Raw genomic sequence first — 23,319 nt, 5'->3', positions numbered from 1 at the left:
AACATGATTTGGCCTCAGTGTAAGATTTCTGAATTAGCACATAATACTGCTTCTGGTTTGAGTTCCCCTGCTCCAGTGCTGAGGAAATTTCAGGAGAGATTTGTACAACTTTCTGTCTGTTGGTACACCCACCATGGGTCATTTTGTTAGACTGAACTCTAAATAGTTGAAATAGCTCTCCAATGAGCAGACTTAGAGAGTAATGAGGAACAGTTATGGATGTACATAGAGTTGTTCGTTCTGTTTTGAATTAGAAATCCTTTTAGAATAGGATTCTTCCTTCGTGTTTGTGTAGCACTCAGTGTGATGTGGAAGGCTTCGGGTGCCATCACGGTAGAAGGGACTTTGGACAAGTAGGAGATACCTTGAGCAGTGAAGACATAAAAATGCATACTTTATTTTACCGTTAATGCAAACCTGGCCTGTGAATTTGGGTATATAGATAATCTGGAGTACTAGATGTGTTCAAAACTGAATACTCTGTGTGTTCACTCCTTACATGTCTCTTCTCATGTGGGATCTGAAGGTGTCTTTTCCAGAATGGGGACTTTCTCTACTTGGGGAGATACTACTTTTCCTTATTACTGTTTACCAAGTTTTATTGCTAAATCAGGAGCCTGTGCTCCTTCAAAAGTTGAGAGAAATAAGGGGTGTCCTCAGAAAGGAGTGTTAGAGGCTCTGAGGTAGGCAGCAAGTCACCATGTATCTTTGGTGCTAACAGTGTCACTTCACCAAATATCTAGGGAAGCTAGGCTTCTACCACCAGCTCTTCAGCCACAGATGTGCTTTTTCCAGGGACAAGGGTGATAGGGAGGAGAACAGGCTCTTTGTCACTGTCCCTCAGATCTGTCCATTAAGCTGCCTCCCTGATGGGGCTCTGCACTCTCCTGCCCCTGTCCTGGTTGGGACAGAGCAGCTCAGCTCTGTTCTTGCTTTCCAGCCAGACTTGGAAGCAAGGGGAAGAAAAAGAAAAAGTGGTATTCATGGCCAGTTCTGATTATTCTCAATCCTTTTTCATTGTTGTTGTTAATGCCACGGCCACTGTTTCCTTGCCTGATTGCAATTGTTCTTTCATGACACTTGAGTTTCATGCAGCATGGAGTTTTGCTCCCCAGGGCAGGACCTCTTTAAGCTTCCTGCAGGCCTTCCCCTTTCCATATCCTTTCCAGAGTGCCTGATATGCTTCCAGAAATACTATAATAAATGTTATATATAACATGTAATCAAGTTACTTGTCTGGTCTGACTGATGACACAAATAAAAGCCTTATTTCTTCATGAAAGAAGGTGTCATGTCTTTTTTAATACATTGCTTTCAAAGGGCTTGCAGGCTTACTCAAAATAAGATTAATTTCAACAGAATTACATACAAAGATATGTACACATTGTACAGTATATCCACATGTGTCTGTACATACACTCTCTGGGAAATTACAAGAGTCGTCTGATTAAATATTCTGGCTGAATTTGGCAGTTGACATTTGCAGCACATATATGTTTTTTCTTTAAACAGATTGCATCTCCTGAATAGTTCAGCAGAGCTTCTTGAAGTGTTTACATATGCACTCTTTGTCTGGAGATGCCTTGTTATAAATATTCCCTTCATTTTACAAGCATTTGCTTGGAAATATGTTGAGCAGCCATGCTTGGTTTATTTCCAAATGTCTTAACTTTGGGACCTTGGACTGGCTTATAGCCTGAAGTTGGTGTCTCTGCTTTTCATGCAAAGCACCATGGTTTAAACAACACGTGGAATGCAAGGACTGGAGTGTAAAATGGCAGTTGTCCTCTGTGAAACACCCACGGCCAAACGGTGTGTCTGACAAGGAGCTGCCGTGCGGCACTGTACTGTATAAGTTCAGTTAAAAGAAAAAGAACAAATCACCAACTAAAACCACCACAAAACACAAACAAACAGACTTTATATGCTGCTACTTTGTACAAATTGCATAGTGTTTGAAAAAGTATTTTGATGTAACTGAAGCCATTTGAGACACCTGCTAAGAAGCTATGTCGTATTTCCAGTTACTGTTCTCAGTTCTTGTTTGTTTGTTTTTCTGTCTGCCCTTTCCAGGTTGGTGAAGGTGTTATGGTGGTTGTTCTTTATAAGTACCATGCTGCTAAGTCTATAGAGTATTTTTTTTCTCTTGGAAAAACTGAAATAGTGTTGATTAGTCATGATGATGAAAAGCAGCTGGGGGAAAGCAGTGGAGAAGCGTTGTGATGGCTCTTTGATTTTGATTTTTTTTGTGATACTTGTAAAAGAACTTTGTATTAGTTCTAGGGGTAGTAAAAACCAAAAAACTAAGGTGATAAATTTCAGATGTTGGTTTCATTTGTCTGGTTCATTGTTTGCTTTTTGATTGTCCAGAGCTGTTTTAAATAAAAAAAGATACTGGAAACATTTTGAACAGCTGTAATCTTGATCATCAAAAGATGCTTCTCAATCTCTACTTTTTAAAATTTTGCCTTCTTCCTTCTATAGCTACAGGAAACGTGCCATGTCCCATGGCTTAGAGGATTATGGTAACTTTATTTTAGTGTTGGTTTGTTGTGGTAGCAATACAAGGGTTTCTATCCTGAGACCCAGGAGAGTTGACACTTTAGCCCTCTAACATCTTTTTGCCTGCTACTCCAAGCTGAGTATTTTGGGCTGGACTTAATTACTTTAATAGCAAGTTGTCATACTGCCATAAACATAACAATAGGAGAACCCCACTATACTGGATGCAGCACAAAAATAGAATAGTAAATACACCTACCTTCTGTAGGTGACTGTCTAAATCCAGACTAAAAGAGTTTGAAAGCAAGCAGAATGGTGGCATAGCAGCAAATGTCATGTTAGTTTGTTTTTTCTTCTGTCGGGACATTTGCCAGAGCATTGCATCGTTTCCAAAACCCTCCTTCTATCTTTTTGGCAATACTCCCTTTGTTAGTTCTTCAAATATCCATTGAAAATATTATATGAAAACCTCTGGTTTTAGTCATTCCCTATCTGTAATTCCTGATTCTTATCTTACAGTTCGGTTATGTTTTTTCTTATATTGATGTGATTTAACTTAGTCTTACATTTCATCATGTATCCGTATTCTTTTTCTGTCTGTCCTGACTTTATGTACTACAGGGTGTCTCTTGTGCATACTTTTTCCATTATTAAGTCTAGTATTTAAAAAAAAAAAAGGGCACTCTGACAATGTGAAGTGGGATTTCAAATTCAGTGCTGGGGCTGGAGTCCTACCAGAACTGAAAAGAAATTCAGGGGCACAAAGGGTAGAAATGTTGCAAGCAAGGACTAAAACCTGGAATTAAAGCCCTCACCTCAGACTTTCTCAGCTGAATTCAACAAAGAAAGGGAATTACTTGGCCACAAGGATAACTTTTCTACCACCATTCATGGAGAATGTCATTGAGAACGGTGTGTGTAGCTGTTATCAAAGCCACGTCCCAGTCTGATCTTTCTTGATACAGAGGTGGGCCACTACAGCGATCAAGAAAAGAAGAGCCTGTTTTACAAGAGAAAACTAAAAGAATGTGATTTGTTTAGCCCAGGAGGCCAAGCTGCAAGCATCCCTTAGGATGAAGGGGCCTCGCTCTTGGTAGATAACAGCAGAGCTTCTGAACTTAAAAGACAATTGAAACTAAAGGCAGAGGGGAATAAACTGACCCTGTGGAATTTAGACTGAAAGTAAGAGGGGGAGGTTTATCACCTCCAAAGCTCTAATGCTTTGGAGAGGCTTTGTAACAGGAGCACTAGGGACAGAAAACTCTTAACAAGCCACAGGGTAGATCTCTTGGTTTCTGAATAGGTTATGTGGTTTATGAATGGACTAAGTGATCCTGTGGCAAACAATTGGGCACTCAGTAGGTCTGCCAGTGCTGATTTCCTCCTACTTTTTTTATATGCTAAAACTGAAGAGCATTGATGGTCCTCAGAATAGCGTCTTAATTATGTGGCTAGAATATTTTAATCAGGGTGATAGTTAGGCATGGCAATTTGCAGGCAAAATTTAGCCCTTGGCGTTAGCAACCTGAAGACCGGCAAAATAAAAGTGAAGTACAGAACTGCATGAAGTGTGCAACTAGAGAATAATTACAGATAGATAATATTACAAAATCAGGTTCTCTGTTCTGTGGGGCTGCAGCAATCCTAACAGAGCATATTGTGCACATTGTTTCCTGAATTTCTTAAGTTTTGTACGTTTAAAATAATGAATGAAAATTCCTACAATGGTGGGCTGTTGCAGAAAGGTCCATAATCAATTCTGGATCATCTCTTCTGGCATGAGCTTTATTTTTTTCCCTTCCGCAGGGAACCTGTATCTGTTTCCTGCATCTGTCGCCCATCCTTCTTTGTGAATGGAAAGCAAGTAATTATTTTTTGTTGTTGTTAGCAATTAATTACTCTTGCCAAATCTTGGAGGACCTATTGTTTCCTTCAGACACAATGTTCTTGGGAAAAAGTCTTACTTATTGTAACCTCTTGTGCAATCTTCGCTTGGATGATAAATACATCTTGGCAACTGGGAGCTTTCTGAATGAAAAATGTTGCTGGACAACCCCGTAGTACAGCAAGAACGCAAGGCTCCGCCAGCGCTGGTGGAGCGCAGCCAGGCGGGAGGGTAACATGGGGAAAGCCTTTCACGTTGCCTGCAGAGCATAGAGTGAGGTAAAGGCAGTATATGCACACATCCAAATATCTGTTTACTATCAAACAAGGATTTTCCCTGTTGAGCATCTGAGTTCAAAGGTGTCTTTACTTCTAGCAAAATCTTGACATCTTCTGGAAAGTTGCCTTCTACCAGCACGAGGCTGGGGAAATAACAGAGAACGTGTTGACCATGCATGTGTCTGGTTTGGGTAGCCCACTGTAGGAACTGGCTGGGAAACACCCCCCTCCTAATTTTTCTCTATGAACTGACTGCTCTGGGATCCTGCAGAGTTGCTTCAATCTTCTTTGTGGTTCATGGTCTTACTTTGGTTTTCCATTAGATCTCTCCAGAACTACAGCTGACCACTGAAACCTCATTTTAATATCGCAGCTGAAACATTAATTACAAAATTATTAGAGTTAATTGTAAAAGCTCATTTTTCCTTTGTAGCTTCTCACCTTTACTTTTTCTGGTTTACTTTTTCACCAACAGCTGGTGATGTCTGGAAGCAAAAAGGTGCACAAAAGCCCTGCAAAGGGAGATGTTTGAATCCTCCAAAGGGAACACACGGAATGCAAAGAATGAGCTGGAGCCGGGAGCGCTCTGTTCCCGGGTGGTTTCCGCACACTGCCAGTGGCTTGTGTTCCTCCTTGCAGGCTGATAGCTGGCTGTGGGCTCAGCAGAACGCAGCTAGGTTTCTCCAGCCCTCCTGTGGCTGACAGCACTTGGCCTGGGGAAAAGAGGACAGTCCGCAGCAGAGGGCCTGATGTAGCGTTCCTTGCAGTTAATGGAAATCTCTTTTGACATCAGTGGGAACTGGATTTGATCCTGTGCCTGCTTGAATGTTTTGATGTTGGATATGGCTCCAAGTAGATGATGTTTGTTTGTTTGTTTTTTTGTCATGTCTCATTTCTCGTGTTTTTTTCTTACTCTCTAAAATTTTTTACCTTAGAGTGGCATAAAATCAAGGTATCTCTGTCTCTTTTGGTGCAGCTGTGCGCTTTTATCCTTGTCTTCCTCTTGTTTCCTCAGCCATTCTACTGTCTACAGTATCAGTTTGCAAGATTTTGGTATTGATTTCTCTCCTTGAGCCATTCTGCTGCTTCTCACAAACACCTTCCATCTCACTTAAGCTTCTGCTCTCCAATTGCAACTCCTGACACTGCTTAATCCATCTTCTGCCATTCTTCCCATCCTTCAAAACAGTTCTTATATTGATTTCCAGCCCACGCAGCCCAGGCTCTGGCCATTGCTGCCAGCAGGGAACCAGCTTCCCCTCCAGCAGGCTTCTGGAGAACAGCCCTTCGCTGCCTTGTCCTAGCTGCGCTCCCTCGCTCAGCACAGCTCATCTCTGCATTGTATGGAGGAAGGAGGAGGCCACCAAGCTCCATTAGCCAGTGACCACCTCGAGCACAGAGCGTATCCTCTGTGAGCCTCAGCCGCGCATAATTTTTTCCCCCATCCCCAACAAAAAGGTGCTGGAATGAGCAGAGCCCCGTTCGTGTGGCTGCCAGAGAGGAGAGAGCTGTGGACATGGAGGGTGGCAAAGGGGAAAACAACACAGAGGGGACCGAAGGCCAGCTTAACAGTGCTGGAGCTTCTTGGTGCTCTCCACTCACCTGGAGTATTGCGTGGCCCCAGAGTGATTTCACTCCTGGGTAGAGACTAATGATTATATGTGATCTGGCTCTGAGAAAAGCCCTTTCCTTTTGTATGTGAAATGTTTATTTTTGGTCAGCCATTCTCCATTTGCTTGGAGATGATGCGAAGCTTTCGTGAACGAGCATCAGAAACTGCGTCTATTTGTGTCTCGTGATACCTACGGGGAAAGGGCCAGAGCTACGGGATGGTTGATCTACAGGGGAATCACAGGTGTTCCTTTGAACCACAGAAAAGACCTTACTTCATTTTTTCCAGCAGTAATGTAAGTGCTAAGCAAACAAGGTGTGTAATGAGGAAACCCTTTGGAGGGTGAAAGATGAGGAGCAGTGAGCTGGAGCTCAGAGCTGCTGCTGCACTGGGTGCTTGTGGGGATGAGATTCCAGCAACACATCTGCTGGTCCTAAGCTCTTGCTGACCCTCTTAGGTTATCGTGCAGTCCACGGTTAGATGTATTGGGCTTTTCCCCTCCCATTGTTGCCACTGAATTTTGAATGTGAGTCCCCTAACATACTTGCTGAAGCTAGAACATTCAGCTTTAAATAGACCATGGTCTTTTTTACTCTGCTTTTCTGATATAGGCAATGACAAAAGAGGAGAAGGTAGTGCCACAGTATAGGGGGGGTAAAGGATTGGTTTTGGATATTATATCACTGTGCTGGTGGAAAAAATAGATAACCTATTTTAACCTCTGAATTGTATTCAGCCAACACAGCTAAGAGAGGAAGAAATGGATTATATGGGCTGGTTTAGTAATCATTAAGATAATTGTCTACCAAGCATTTATTCTCTTGGTACTACATTACAGACAAAACTGAAGAATAAACCCCGGTGTCCAAGCCAGCCCAAATGAGCGTATGGAGCACAAAAGAAACTTTAAGACTTGTGATCTGAGGCTAGATCCAACTGGTGTAAATGGGCAGAGAGTGTTACCAGCCCTGTGGAACTGGGCTGTAAAGCCCAGAGTCCCTGGGTGATGAGGATGCTGAGTGTTAGGATGCAAATTTGCTCACACTTTATTTTTTCTTCTTTGGATATATTCCTAAAGAGGGGAAAAACATTGTGGGAAATTCTTTCCTTCATGCATAATAGTTTTCTGTTGATTTTAAAATTGCCCTTAGTAATATATTGATGCCAGTGAAATATTTCAGCTGTAGGAAATGTGAAACCATCTACTGCCTTTCTATGAATTATGAGTCATAAATTGTATGAAAAATATTCAAACTTGCTATAGCTATTCCCCAAGCAGAACCTCTGAGTAACGGAGAAAATGCTGCCATTCTGGGGGGAGTAGGAGGGGACTGAGCTAAGTGAAGCAAAATGCCAAGTGCCAGCATGTGGCTCTGTGCAAAATGTGAATTAGTGTCATCTGAGATGATCCTCTCTTGCAAAATAAACAGCTGGTGAGAATGTTACTTGTACTTGCAGTTCAGATGAGCAAAGTTGCTCTTTGCTCCCAGTGAAATGGGAAAGGAACATATGTGTGGAGGTTACCTGAGTGCTGTCTGGTACACAGAACTGCCCCGTGGAAAGTGGCGCATGTGCCAACCGGCCACCACAGCTGCAGTCAGTAAGCCAAGGCAAGAAGGCGCAAACTGCATCTGATTCGGTATGCGGTTGTGATGACAGAATTCCCCTAAAAATGGCACTACAGTGGTAAGATAATAGGATACTGATGTTTGCAGGCAAGTCCTTGATGGGGACACCAACTTGAGCCACGTTAAGAGCTAGGAGTCCAGTTCAAATTAGTGCTCTAGTCTTTTTGTCACCAAAGATCAGTCTATCTTCTGTTGTATCTACTTTTCTATAATCACTTCTTGGAGGTGATTATAGAAAACTTCTCAGCACCTACTTTCAACTAAGTGTCTAACTTTTTGATGGCTGAAGTTCAGCAATGTGAATTTTACGTTAAAGCTCTGGATTTCAGTCCCTCCATTTCAGGAAAGACCACACAGCCTTGCAAGGATTTGTGAATTTTACTTTGCAACCAGAGGCTAGAGTAATTGTTGAAAGGTATTCTGTATACCTGAGCTATAGGTAAATGTCTAAACAAATATAAGAAGAATCTGACTGCCGATGTGGCACTGATCTCTTCTTTTTGGTGACCGGTGACAGAATCTGAGGGAATGGCAGGAAGATGTTCCTGGGGCGGGGGGTGTTTTTAGGTTGGACATTAGGAAAAGGTTCTTCCCCCAGAGGGTGCTGGAGCACTGGAACAGGCTCCCCAGGGAGGTGTCACAGCCCCAAGCCTGACAGTGTTCAAGAAGAGACTGGACAACACCCTCAGACACATGGTGTGAGCTGTGGGGTTGTCCTGTGCAGGGACAGGAGTTGGACTCCATGATCCTTGTGGTCCCTTCCAACTCAGAATATTCTATGATTCTGCAGCTTGTTGGCTGTAGAGCAAGGGACACTATCCGTGGTTGTGTTGGCATAGTTTAACTACAGTATTGGTATTTACTCCAGTGTTAATTTTCACGTTGTGTGTAGCACCCATTTTAACTTCTCAGTGATGAATGTGTGCCAAATAAAACACAGCTAAAAAGAGTAACATGTGAAGTGCAGTTTGGTGTGCTGGTCGTTTTCTGAACAGATAGTGATTGATGTCCCAGCTGCACTGAAAACAGCAATCTTTCTTCCCCATTGACTCTAGTGAGGCCAGGATTTGCTCAGCAGAAAGCAGTCCCTGCGTAATTAGCTTCTTGTGGCATCTGTGAGACCGTAAAGCTTTTATTGTGTTCAGGTGTGACTAAAAGACGTGCTCTCAATTACCAAAGCTAAATATTTCATTTCGTTTCATCCTGTGTCAAACTATGCTGCTTTTCCAGATTTAACTCAAAGTTTATTTTAAGGAATCTTAAAGTACACATTTCAATTTGATGCTTCTTTAATTGCCAGAGTTTGGGTAGGCTGTGTTTTCTTTTATTTTCTTCTTTTAATATCTGAGTTGTATAAGGCATGGAAATATTTTCAAAATATGAGTCCATTTGGCTTCAGGCATCTGTGATCTGGTGTGAATTATAAAATGTTTCCATAAATGTAAGAACACTTACTGCTATCTAGCCTGCAATACGGTGCTTGTGTTTTATCTCATCCTGATTCAAGTCTTGTTTCCTTTATACAGGAGATGGCTGTTCGGGCCCTGAAGCAGACAGGTAGCAGAAGTATTGAAGCAGCTCTGGAGTATATCAGTAAGATGAGCTACTTGGATCCTAGAAATGAACAGATAGTACGTGTAATTAAGCAGACCTCACCAGGTAAGCAACAACTTTTAAAAAGATTGTGTTGTTCTTCCTTACAACAAGCTGTTTTTTAAAGCAGAGTAATTGCTGGTGAGAAGTAGTGGACTGGCAGGATTCAGTTGTGCTCTTGTAGGAGACAGTGACATGAACATGGCTCCACAAGGTGAGCTGGGCTGGAAGCTGAACGCAACTCACCTTCTTTGCAAGAGCACATGCGTCGTCAACCTTCTTAAACACAAAGCTATTTATCCTGCAGTGCAAATCACCTCAAATCATCACAAGTTTACTGCAAAGTAAAAGCTTGCACATAGGTAATTGCTATGGAGTTGTGAGAGAGCTCACCTTCCAGGAATTAATTAATTTTAACATCCTTGAAAGTACACTGCAGAAATAACTTGGGCCAACATAAAAGAAGCTTTTTCCACTCCTTCCTGCTAGTCTGCTTCAGTTCCATTTCATGTAAATTAGCAAATGGGGAGGATTTGGCTCCTGCATATTCCTCGTCAGCAAACATCAGACCACAGCCGACAAAAGGCCTTGCAAGAGTTGTTTCCATTCAGGTATTCACAGTTAACAGCCCTGCAGAATGCTTTTGGCTTGTGATCGGGATACACTTGGGTTTGGATAGAGTTTGTTACTTTTATCTTCTTTCAGTGTCAAAAATGGCCAAGCAGACAAATAACCATTCTCTGACTGGCTGAACCTGTGTGATGATGCAGTGTGGCACCCTGCAGAGGGATCAGTGGGCAAGGGGTTGAGCTGGTTGGAGAGCTGTTGTCAGGGTCCTGTTTTGCTGGACAAGAAACTTCTCTTGTGTCAGTGGTGACATTAAGACTTAAAACGTCTTGTCCGTGTTGGACTAGCTGAAGCTAACAAATCCATTCAGTCAATCTCATTACCATAGTACAGACTTCTAAGTGTGGTCATAAGTTTACTGGGTGCAAGTGATTTCCACGTGATAAATTTCTCTTCTGGGCCACTGCAGCACCACCTTCCTCCTCCTTGTCTCTTGGTGTGTTTGCAGGTGAGGAGTCAACAGCTATGTGCAAGTGTGTGCATCTGGCCCAGCTGGGACATGGTGTAACACAAATAACCAGAATAGCTTGCAGTCCAGTGTTCAAGCTTGTTAGCACAATATGACTGTTCTTGTAGACCTTATGAAGTCAAGATTTTAAAAGGAGGTTGTTCGGGCATATGTGAGCCATGTTCTGTGATTTGTGAAAGCTAAAGAATCAGAGGAGGAACAAAGAAATAGTGACAGCACAGTCTCCCCTTATCTTTTTGACATAGCCAGTGCTTTATACACCTGCAATTTGTCCTCAGATCAGAGATCTGATGAAAAGTGCCATTGACACTTCCAGTGTAGAAACACTGCTGTCTTGTCTCTGCACATTCTTCAAGCTAAGATTAGCATGTTGCCACCCTGAAAGATTTGACTTCCAGACAGATGGAAGATGAGTAACATAAGGGGATGCTCTATGTCTGACACATTAGAAAGAATACAGGACAAACTGTACAATGCCTTTGTTGCAAATGAAGGAGAGGGAAACAAGAATTTTTGAGGAGAATGTTGGATCAGAGAGATGTAAACAGATCCCCAGTGAGAGCAGTGTTCTCACTGTGCAGAAGATGTGGATTATGTGATGACCCAGTAGCTTATAGTGATGTTAACTAAGATGTATTTACAGTCCTTCCAGGAGCTGGAAGTACACTGGTCCTGTACTTAACCCCCTGCTCTGTAGCTTTCTCCTGTCTGTGAGTAATGATTGGAAATAATGGTCCAGCTTTAAAAAAAACAGGCTGTAGTGTAATCTGATGATTTCATAGTTAAGGAATTTGTGCTTCTATTTTCATTATTTGATAGGATTCTCTGATGATTCCTGGCATGAGCCGTGTTGTGGGCCAGTAGCTCGTTATCAGTAGTACTTGGCACCTATAACTTTAAATGTTCAGAGTGCTTAATTTAGATTTTGGAAGGTGTTTTTATAACACATCCTTCCCTACGCAGTGTATATGCATGTGTGTGTACATCTGTATGTATAGATGGATGAGTAATGCAAAGTCATTTGTTCACCTGAGTTGTTTCCTAACATTCTTCTATGTTCTTTTTATAAAGGAAAAGGTATTGTGCCAAATAACGTAACCCGCAGGCCAAGCTTCGAAGGATCAAATGAATCTTTCCCGTCCTACCATCAGATTGGTAACTCAGCATATGAAGGGACAGGCTTTGGAGCAGAAGGTGCAAATATGCTTACTGAAGTTCCGAGGCCATACATGGACTATTTAATCTCTACTTCGCAGTCTACAGCTATGAATGCTCCTGTGCAGCGGCCCTCTGGAGTAGGCACTCACAGCACACCAACAAGCCATCAGCAGAAAACATACCCTGCAAATATTGAGTCTTCTGTGATTAATTATCCGGTGGCTAATCACAGCAGTCAAGCTTTGCAGCTGCAGGCATCCCACGGATCCAACAGCCAACATTACAGTAGGCAGCACATGATGGTGCAGGGGGAACCTATGGGGTATGGTGTTCAGCGGAGTCCATCCTTCCAAAACAAGATGCAGCAGGAGGGAGGATACACCAATCTCCCAAATAAAGGGGCAGTTGTTCAGAATAATTCCAGTCATGCATTTCAGCAGGCACCGGCAAGCCTGTATATATCACATTCTCATCACAAACAGACAAGTCCTTCTTCTCATCAAATACATGTGATATCCAGAGGTCCAGCCTTTACTAATGATTTTTCAGACAGTCCACCGCAAAATATGTTAACTCCGTCTAGAAATAGCCTAAACATGGACCTCTATGACATGAATAATCCTCAAGTGCAGCAGTGGCAGGCAGCAACACCGTCACGCCGAGATTCTTTACAAAATCCAGGAATAGAAACATCTCCACGGCAACACGTATCCTTCAGACCCGATGCCACAGTGCCAAGCAGAACAAACTCATTTAACAACCACCAGCAACAGCCACAAGTGTCAGTGTCTATAAGACAGGTCCCTCCTGGAAAACCTGATCCTTCCATTACGTCTCCAAATACGATCACAGCAGTCACGTCTGCTCATATTCTCCAGCCAGTGAAGAGCATGCGAGTGATGAGACCTGAGCCCCAGACTGCAGTGGGCCCTTCCCACCCTGGTTGGTTACCTGCGCAGACACCGGCTGTGGATGGCTTGGAGATCCTTGAGCAGCACATGCCACCCGTTGGAGCAGCTAATGCCTATCAACTAGATGTGGATTATGGTAACCAGGAACTGCGGTGTCCACCACCACCGTATCCCAAGCATTTGTTGCTTCCCGGGAGCTCTGAGCAGTTTGATATCAACTGCTTATGCATGGGTGTGGAGCAGACCCTCCGTGTGGTCCCCAATTCAACGTGCAATAAGGCTGAGGAGAACAGCGAGCGAAACGATAAAAGCAGCAAGAACACTAAAGCTGAAAAAGCAAGCAAAGATAAAAAGCAGATTCAGACCTCTCCAGTACCTGTGCGAAAAAATGGCAAAGATGAGGAAAAGCGAGAATCCCGAATAAAGAGCTATTCGCCTTTTGCCTTCAAGTTCTACATGGAGCAACATGTTGAAAATGTCATAAAGACCTACCAGCAGAAAATTAACAGAAGGTTACAATTGGAGCAAGAAATGGCTAAAGTAATTCTCCTTGTTTTGTTATAATAAAAGCTAATGGGGTCAAATTGATTATTGCTATTTTTAATCAGTCAAAAAATTGGTAAAAGCAGACTCCACTGGAAGTAGCAGGTATCTAACACCTCTCTGTACCAGACTATTTTCACTCAGAAGCATGGATTAAGGTCTGGGAGGCTGTTTGAAAAACCTGAGTTGTGAAATAATCTATTATCTTCATACCAGAAAAGTAAAATGAAGCAAACAGCCCCGTAGTAGGAAAGCATTAGGTTTGCTTAGGCAAGAATTCAGAAGCCAGGTTTGAGGCTGAAATAACCCTGAATCAACTCCTCGGCAGCTCTTGCAAAACCCTGAGAAGGTTTTCTCTTTGCTCCAGTTCTTCCTCCTTGTTCAATGACAGCCACTTATTCACCAGAGCCATGGTCCTACTTGGCAGTGTATTCACTGTGCCATGTTTTCAGATGAATATGTAATACTTGACTGGAAGTTGTCTGTGGAACACATGTAAGTAGTAGTACCATGCAAGTAACCATATCTTGGCCAGCTTGAACTGATTGTGGAACCCTTGCTGGAGTCTGTTCTAGAAGCAAGTCTCAGGGAGCTTCACTTTTTGAGTGAGTGGAAGTGTTACTTTCATGCCTGATTGTAGCTCTCAAACCTAAGCTGATTGCACTGATAGGGCTGCTTAAAACAAAGTTGCCAAGTTCTGATGGTTGCTCTGGCAGTTCTGGTTTTGATTTTTGAATGTGGAAGAGGTTTTTTTCCCAGGCATGACTAGAATATGACTAGTCTACATTTGTATTTAGGGATAAGCTGTTATTAATGCATAATGGGTAATAATTAATTATCCGATCTTCCCTGGCGCAGTCAGTTTCCAGAGTCAATTAATTTGATGCTCACATTCCTCTGGAAAACTCAGCTGTTTGTTTGTTGAGATTAAAGTTAAATGAATATGCTTCTAAACTCTCTTGAAAGGTCAGTCCATTTTAGTGACAGTTCATAGTTTGTCCTCACTGCAAGTACAGATTGTGTTGCATCGCTTGGATTTAGTGAATATTTTCCTGAGATTGAGATAGGGAATGATCTCTGGAGAAGAAAGACAGCAGCTAATTGAGTTAGTTCTTCGCTTTGGACTCTTCAGCTTTCCCTCACTTCATAACTCAGAGATAATTCAAATATAAACAAACACAACTCCTTCCCCTAGCAACCTCATTGCTGGCTGGAATAATACACTATGAACTCAGGAGATTTTGGCTGAGTATTGCATTATTCTCAAATTAACCAAGAACACAACACACTAATTATTTTATCTTAAAGCAATAAACACTACTATGGATTGATGCACTTGCCTTACATTTTAAAAACAGTATTACCTGTTTTGATTTGGCTCTTGCCTTCAGTTGGGAAATTCATCCTCCCTGTTCTGCAGACCTCCTCCATCCTTTGTTCAAGCAGATTTCATTTTTATAGTGTGGGATCTCACTGAATAGTCTGTCTGCCCACATTCATCTTTAAAGACCTAGAGTAGAGATTTGAAATGAAATCAATCTAAGCAGCAGCCCTGTGGGTGTATGCTTGGGTGTCTGGCCTGCTAATCAGTCAGCTTCAACTCACTCCACCCTCCTCCCATTGCCCCTTCCCACCAGGCACTAATCTTCCTCTCAAAGTGATGCCAGTTAATTCAGGATTCTGGAAATCAGGTGTGCAGAAAGAAAGGATCATGCTGCAGAGGATGAGCTGTCAGAGGATTCTGGGGATCAGCCCACGAGGTTTTGCTGGTGGCCACCGGTGACTCAGGGGAGAGACAGGAACCAAAGTTGGCAGAGCTCTGTCTTGAAGGGTAGGGAAAGTCTGGCTAGATACTGCAGCTTCTCCCTTTTTCAGGAGATCTAAACCCACAGCCATGTGAAACGTTACTTGGAGGTTCTCTGGGGACAGGAGGTGGCTGGAAAAGCCTTAGCTTTTTCACAGCTTAGTTGCAGAGGGGAAGCAATACATTTGGGGAGAAATAGCACCAGGGTCTGGGCTGCAGTGGCTGGGGAGAGGCCAGAGTTGAGGGTTATATGCATGTGTTTTGGGAGGGAGAAGGGAGGAGTTTATAGAACAGATGATTGGGAGATGTATAAACCTTGAGAGTGGAGGCTGTATATGGCAGAGCAAGAAAAACAGTTTCTAAAGAAGAGAGTTCCCAAGGTGCTTGGGAATGTGCGTGTCCAAACCAGCTTCTTAATTACTACACAAAAACAAGTCAATCAGCACTTGAGGTAGGAAGTGTTCATGTGAGTGAGTGACCCTGGAGAACCATTCATGAACAAAGTAGCCTGCTGCATCTAGGTTTACATTTCAGTTTAAATTAAGCTGTGCTGCAGCGTGTTTACATACAGTGGAGTGCAGTGGTGAAGCATACATTTGAAAGGTGTAAACCAAATCTCACGATCAGGTTTGTTGTGTTATATTCCCCTCTCTGACAGTATTGCCCCATGCCTTTTTGGTCAAATGAGAAACGCAGACAAATCTCAGATACGGTAAAGTCAGGTAACAAGTTAGGGCACAGTGAATTTGCAGGTATTTCAGAAATACCTCGACAGATAAGAGATAATATCTCTTGTGAATATCTATTTTTCTGGTTCTTGGTTAATGTTTCTGAGAAATGCGTTTTTGGAATGCTAGTTTATTGTTTTCTTGCTATGAATGTAACAGTACTAGCTCTTACAGTTTGCTTTCCTTTGTAAAGGCTGGCCTTTGTGAAGCAGAACAGGAACAAATGAGGAAAATTCTCTACCAGAAGGAGTCCAACTATAACAGACTGAAGAGGGCCAAAATGGACAAATCCATGTTTGTGAAAATCAAGACTCTGGGGATCGGTGCATTTGGAGAAGTATGCCTGGCCTGCAAAGTGGATACCCATGCCCTGTATGCCATGAAGACGCTGCGAAAGAAAGATGTGCTAAACCGGAACCAGGTGGCTCATGTCAAAGCGGAGAGGGACATACTTGCTGAGGCAGACAACGAGTGGGTGGTTAAGCTCTATTATTCTTTCCAAGATAAAGAGAACTTGTACTTTGTGATGGACTACATCCCTGGTGGGGATATGATGAGCCTACTGATTCGAATGGAGGTCTTTCCAGAGCGTCTGGCTAGATTTTATATTGCAGAGCTCACTTTGGCTATAGAGAGCGTGCACAAAATGGGATTTATTCATCGAGACATCAAGCCTGACAACATTCTGATAGACCTTGATGGGCATATCAAATTGACTGACTTTGGACTGTGTACTGGATTCAGGTGGACTCACAACTCAAAATACTATCAGAAAGGTAGTGTTCTTTGGCTTTATTTGTGATGATATTGCATTATTTATTTTGAAACAAGCAGGTGCCTCTTGGCAAAAAGGCCAGCTCAGAAAACAGAGGTGCCTGTGTTGACAAAGGGTCAATGTCAGTGTGATGTGTCTGTCTCTCACTAACTCATTCAATTAGTTTGTTTCCAGTTTATTTCTGATACTTTTCAAATCCCTGTCAGTCACCTGGCTGACCACTGCACTAGCAGCAATTTTTCAGTTTATACTTGTTTGGAAGGTCTCTTTTGATGGTGAGATAATTTAATCACAAATTGGAAGTAGTCCACACACTTCCTGTGTGTGCCATTGAGGAGTATTGATGTCTGTTGGCAAAAAGGTCATAAACAATTGGTATAGCTAATGTAAATATACTCCATTGTTGTTGTCTCCCATAAGGGAGCATGCTTCCTTGCACTGAGACAGACGTTTTGCTGGTTATGGAAAACAAATTGTGAAGGGGAGGACAGAGGGAAATGCCTTGGGTTTAAAGCTTAAATGCTGTTCTTCAGTGAGAGCAGAAGATGGCACAACTAGATCTAGAGAAATACTTTTCTCTTTGTTTGTTGTGTTTTATGACTGTGAATGTAAACTTCCTCTCCCATTTGTAAGGGAGCCATATCAGACAAGACAGCATGGAGCCAAGTGATCTTTGGGATGATGTGTCCAATTGTAGATGTGGAGATAGGCTGAAGACATTGGAACAAAGAGCTAAGAAGCAGCATCAGAGATGCCTAGCCCACTCATTAGTTGGAACCCCTAATTATATTGCTCCTGAAGTCCTGCTTCGTAAAGGTAGATAACCTGTATTTTTCTCTTATGTGAAAATGGATGCTTTGAAATGCTTTTATTTATTTCTTTTTTGTTTGGTTGGTTGGTTGGTTGGTTTTTTCTTCCGTTAAATAAATTTGCTGCTTTGGACGATTGTCATCCTGAAGGCCACAAACACTTAGCTCAGATTAAGGAGCTAAGGATTTATCTGCATGCTTTACTGTTTAGCATCACATTGCTGACACTGGTCATGGTCATACTTTGTGTGCCTGTGGATAGTCTGTATCTACACTCTGAGGCCTTGAATGAGACTGCTAATAAATGTGTCAGATCATGTTGGCAGTGATATTTTGCAAGTATAAAGCAGATTATCTGTGCTCATGGAGTACAGCTATGACCTCTAGCTAGTTTATATAGACCAGTGAGTAGCCAGCCAATGGTTCTGAATTACTGATTCAGATTGGCCACTTATCATATGGATGATGGAAACTTGTAGAAACATGTCCTTCAGGTTCCCATCTACAATCTTGGGGAAAACCAACAGAAAGTCTTCCACAATTTATGCTGGACATCCTGCATTCAGAATCTCGGCCTGAGGAATTTAGACAGTTCTTGATGGCTATCCATGTAGAACAGATATGGTCAATATAGTAAGAAAGTTAGATGTTCAAAGTTGTCTACAAACCAGATCCTAAGACTGATCATTCTCAAATTGAGAGATTTCACATTGGACCCTGCATCATCCAGTGACACAAATTTCCGTTGAAATCAGTGTTTAAATCCTCCATTCCTTTTCAGACGTCTCAAACATATGTGTTGTCTTGTCACAGTAATTAAGTGTTTGAAATTGTTCCTCTGCTTAGAACTTGCTCAAAAAGTCATCTGTGGCTTACCTCTGTCTCTAGAGCCAGATTGTCTTTCCACAGCTTTTCAAACTCATGGTGTCACCTCCACTGAACCTACAGGGGACATCAGTCACTGAACGTTTTTGTTATTGTTTGAGGTCCAGTTTGTGCTGTGTAGTGATGCAGTTGTGAGACAAGGCACAAAAAAAACTAATTATTTCTAATTATATTATTTCACCACTCACTTTTGTTGATAATTAAATTTATTGATAAAGATTCCCAGACAACAGGATTAGATCTTTACTGACAGCAGTAGAGTTTAGGTCAGCAAGCAGAAGTGACTTTATGATAAAGGTGGATTTGGAGTCTTTTATTTTTAGGTCACAAATCGCTTCTCTGAGAGAAGACAGAAATGTGTGCTGTGTGGTTTGATATTTGGTTGCAAGTAGCTCTGTGGGTGGTGCAGGACAACATTTTGCCTTTCAGGTTACACTCAGCTCTGTGACTGGTGGAGTGTTGGTGTGATCCTCTTTGAGATGTTAGTGGGACAGCCCCCTTTTCTGGCTCCTACACCCACAGAGACCCAACTGAAGGTAAGTTGAAGTGAAATTCCGATCTGGGTTAGCAACATTTTAACCTTTTCTCTTTCCTTCTGCTCCATGCACAGACCTATCCGCTCTTGTTTTACTAGAGAAAGCAGCAGTGATTACAGAAGGCTGATTTTAAATAGTTCTATGCAGGGACAAATCCTTTCCCAATCAGTGAAGATACTGAATATCAGACTAGAACTGATTTGTCCAACCACATAGATAGTTATTAGTTTTATGAGTCTTCTGAGCACAATTCTGATTCCTTAAGCATAAGTTAAATTCCTTGGAGTGCTTATCAGAATTAAGTTGATATGCCAGTGACAATTACAGTTTGCAATGTAAGTGTTTCAGAGCTTATGTCATGACCACCTTTGCTATTTTACATTTGGAGATGAAATGAAATAATTCCTTGAAGTCATTCCATGAAGTCATGTGTAAACTGAACACGTTCTCAAACCTGACTGTGGGAGCATTCAGGAAGGAATTTGCCTTGTTTATAAATGGAATTGCTCCTTTTATCTGCTATCTGATGATGCCTCTTGATTAATTAAAATAATTAATAGTAGGCAATTCAGTCTAATCATTGGGTTCTTGAACCTTTACAATAACAATGCAGACTGTGAGTTGACTAGTTATGTGTGCATGTCTGTCCAGTTAATGTTGACCGTTGGAAGGGTTTTGTTTCCACGTGTAGGAGTTTAATACCTTTCTTTCCTCCAGGTGATAAATTGGGAAAGCACATTGCACATTCCCTCACAGATCAAGCTAAGCCCTGAGGCAACTGATCTCATCACAAAACTCTGCTGTGCTGCTGAGGACAGGCTTGGAAGAAACGGAGCGGATGATATTAAGGCCCATTCTTTCTTTCACTCTATGGACTTCTCCACTGATATCCGCAGGCAGCCAGCTCCCTACGTTCCAAAGATCAGCCATCCAATGGACACTTCAAATTTTGATCCAGTCGAAGAAGAAAGTCCTTGGAATGATGCTAGTGGTGACAGCACCAGGACATGGGATCCACTAGCCTCTTCCAATAGCAAACACACAGAACATGCGTTTTACGAGTTTACTTTCCGAAGGTTCTTCGATGACAACGGGTATCCGTTCAGGTATCCCAAACCTTCTGGAATGGAAGTTGGTCAGTCTGAGAAATCTGATGTAGAAGACAAAGGCGTGGTGGATCAGACTGGAGCTTGTCAGCCTGTATATGTGTAAATTATTGTATAGAGTATTCCAGATAAGACTAATCTCAAATCCAGTAGGGCCTTTAACTGATCCTTTAGGAGCTGATCCTGCAGCGCTTGTTCAGATGTAACTTCAACTGAGGCTGGAGTTGTCCTGGGGAGGCAGAAGCTTGCAGGGTCAGGTCCTAAAAATGGCACTCTTGAAAGTTCAGGTCAGTTTTACTGTAAATAACTTTGTTGATAATTACACTTGAAATCCTGGTCTTCACCAAAATCTGCAAGGCCAGCAGTCTATCGTTCCTAGGCCTATTTTTATTTGAGGTCAGCGTCCCCCTACTCAGATTAACATTTACAGACTTCTGCAACTGTCAGCATTATTTTTTAAATGAATAAAGAGCACTTATATTTTGTTTATAGCAGGGGTTTTTTTCCTACTAAATTATAGGGATTAACTTTGACAAATCATGCTGCTGTTCTTCTTTTCTACGTTTTTATTTTATCCATAGCACTTATTTCACATTTAGGAAGATGTTTAAAGCTGAAGAACATGTGATGAAAGGTCTCTGTGCAATAATGTAAGAAAGAAAAATGAAAAAAAAATACCCGCTCTCTAATTTTCTAGATTTACTGATGCCATTTTATTCACGCCGTGATTTTTGTTTATTTTATGTATTTTCCACATTTCAAAATGGTGACATAACCTTAAAGCTGCTTTATTTCCTTCTGCTTATTGGAGTGTAATAGAAAGTGTGAGCAAGTGACAATTTGGGTGTGATTTCATTGTCTAGTGTGTGAAGAATGTTGCATGAGCAGTGTTTTTCTATTTGAAATGGCCTTTTCTTGCCATTCACAGGCAGGTCCTGTGGATCCTTTTTTACTAAGGGTCTAAAATTAGACCATTTTAAACCGTGTGTTGATAATATATTGTGTGGGTGGTTTCCTCTTATGATTGTATCCAATATTAATTTTGTAAAACAGATTGCAAAGGTTATAACTAAATAGTGATTTTGTGGTCTGATGTAATAGATCATTTTAGCAAACACGTATCATCAGCACACACGTTTCCCCACGAAGGATCAATAGCAAGACTGTTCTTAGGAAGCTGATTTGTGGCAACAGCCTAAATCAAGCTTGTTCACGTAGCAGGCAGCACAATGTCCGCTGTTTAATGCTGGCAGCGATGCAGAGCACCAATACTAACGTATGTGGCACAACGTCTTCAGAACAGAATGTCCAGCGCTGTGCTTCTGTAACACGCCTGGATCCTGAGAGCGATGAGGCTGATGTCAAGTGCGTGCAGCTCCATGGACGTCTACAGAACCTGGAGGTACGTGGCTTTTCCAGACATCAGGTCCTTACACGTGGCTGGTTGTGTGTCCGCTTAGGATCCTGGTGTTTTAGGCACTGACATCTGAGAGTGCTGGCATCGTTCATAGGTCATTCTGTCCTGTTGTCTACAGATAAAAGTGTTGCTGTGATGGAGCACAATAGTCCTGCATTTCTGTCGAATTATAGGCATACTTTGAAATATCAATTCTTAACTATGTTAAAATATGCGTTTTTCTTATATGTATAAGTGAGAATTATTCAAGGTGATATCAGATTGCTAAAGATAATTAAGCCATACATATTTGCATATATATTATATATAACTAAATAAGTAAACACACACAAAATTCTTAATTCAGATTAGTGTAACAGTCCTATTTAAAGTGATTGACGTAATAACATTTGAGGAAAACACTCCTTTAATGTGTTTTTGCTTTATTTTATTTTTAAATCTGGAGCTTCATTATTTTTTCCGTATGTTATTCCACATATTAATCCTTAATGTTTTAGCATATCCTATTCTATCCATTGTTTAGATATCTAAGCAACAACATATAAATACATCAGCCTAAACTAAACAAAAATGATTGTGTATTTGTTTACATTTGTATGAAAGGAATGTTCTGAGGTATGCAGTGCTTGTGTTGTGACAGTTCATGTAAGATTCAGTATTACTGCTTTTTTATATAGTAATGCCATTTTTGTTATTTACATCTATCTGACATTCTTTCATGTGGTAGGTTCTTTCTCAGGAACTCAATTTAACTGTTATTTATTGATATATCATTGCCTTTGAAAGCTTCTACTGGCACAATTTATTAAAAATCTGAATCAAAATCCAAAATGAGTTATGTGTTCTTGAAAAGGATAATTTCTGCCTGTTTTAAGATGGAATTTTAATGGGTTTGGTTTTGCAATGTTAGTGATGGGTTTGAGTTACTGCCCTGCAGCATTTGATGTGGGATCTCTGGGTATGTTAAGACAATTTATTCTGTCCTCATGGCGCTTGAGACTAAGGGCTGGGATTCCCAGCTGGAACTTGCTTTGATGTGACCAGGTCCGTAGGTGGCATAAAATTCAACACAGCCACTTTTTCTGCAGTGGTGGCTCTGCCAGGACAAGCACCACCAGTGCGTTTGCCCCCTCTGGCTGTTGCCTCCGGCGTGTTTCTGCAACGTAAATAATTCATTGCAAATACAGAATCTTTGCAACTAAGCAAAACAAGAGAAACTAGCCCAGAAGGAAACAGGTGCTTCCACAATGGATATATTACTCATTTAAAATCTATGCTGCAGGGAACAGAAGCCAACTCCCATTTCACCTAAAGAAGAACTGATTTGGAAAACAGATCTTTTCCGGCTTATCAGGTGCTGTTTCTAGAAGGCTCACGTTACTCAGTTCAGGCGTAAACGGAAACTTGAAGTAAATTTTCAGAAATTTGGACAAGTAACCAAAATGCCAGATATTGGGACTGGCTCTGAGCATTCTCAGTTCTGCTGAACTTCCAAAAGCATCTAATATCAATTCAGTGTTTGTTAACAAAGATAAAAAAACAGCAACCACCTTTTCCTTTAAAAAAAAAAAAACAATAGAAGAACAACAAAAAGCCCTTAGTTGTAGCTATTCCTGACTGAAAGTAAAGAGTTCGTTAATTCTGAAAGTAAAGAGTTCGTTAATTCGTTCTTGGTTAACGCCACAGGTGACAAGTCAAGGTTGAACCTGCTGCTGATCTTGGCGAGACAGGAATTTCATTCCCGGGTTTCAGCAGAGACACATATGCACAGTAACACCCTTTATTGTGTGTGTGAAAGGCTAAACAATTGCCTCTGAAAATGCAAGTAATTGCTGTTTCCAGAATGGAAACTTCATAATGCAACCGTGTCGGTGACACAGGAACAGAAGGAGCCTCTGCAGCCTTTCCTATCTCTGTTCTTCAGTATGGCTAGATTTGCCAAGCAGCAGCAACAATTCTTGATAAGCAAATTATTCCTAGTGTGATGCAAAAGTGATAACCAGGTACCTAACTTGAATAGCATGAAAGCTACATGAGGGAGAGAAGCATTTGA

General features: G+C 41.6%; 1 protein-coding gene across 3 annotated transcripts in view; it reads left to right on the top strand.

Annotated features, from left to right (window-relative positions):
• Positions 1-22,097, top strand: part of LATS2 (large tumor suppressor kinase 2) — a 50,104-nt gene extending 28,007 nt beyond the window's left edge. For all 3 annotated transcript variants that reach the window (XM_013366680.3, XM_005501451.4, XM_021286250.2), the window contains 6 exons: positions 9,432-9,564; positions 11,666-13,203; positions 15,932-16,514; positions 17,147-17,329; positions 18,637-18,743; positions 19,461-22,097. In XM_013366680.3, the coding sequence (XP_013222134.2) occupies positions 9,432-9,564; positions 11,666-13,203; positions 15,932-16,514; positions 17,147-17,329; positions 18,637-18,743; positions 19,461-19,955 (3,039 nt within the window). In that variant the 3' untranslated portion in view covers positions 19,956-22,097. The remainder of the gene's footprint in view (positions 1-9,431; positions 9,565-11,665; positions 13,204-15,931; positions 16,515-17,146; positions 17,330-18,636; positions 18,744-19,460) is intronic.
• Positions 22,098-23,319: the final 1,222 nt, after the last annotated feature.

Source organism: Columba livia, chromosome 1 (genome assembly GCF_036013475.1).
Source record: "Columba livia isolate bColLiv1 breed racing homer chromosome 1, bColLiv1.pat.W.v2, whole genome shotgun sequence".
NCBI classification, from domain to species: Eukaryota; Metazoa; Chordata; class Aves; order Columbiformes; family Columbidae; genus Columba; species Columba livia.
This window is presented reverse-complemented; position numbering and strand designations above follow the sequence as displayed.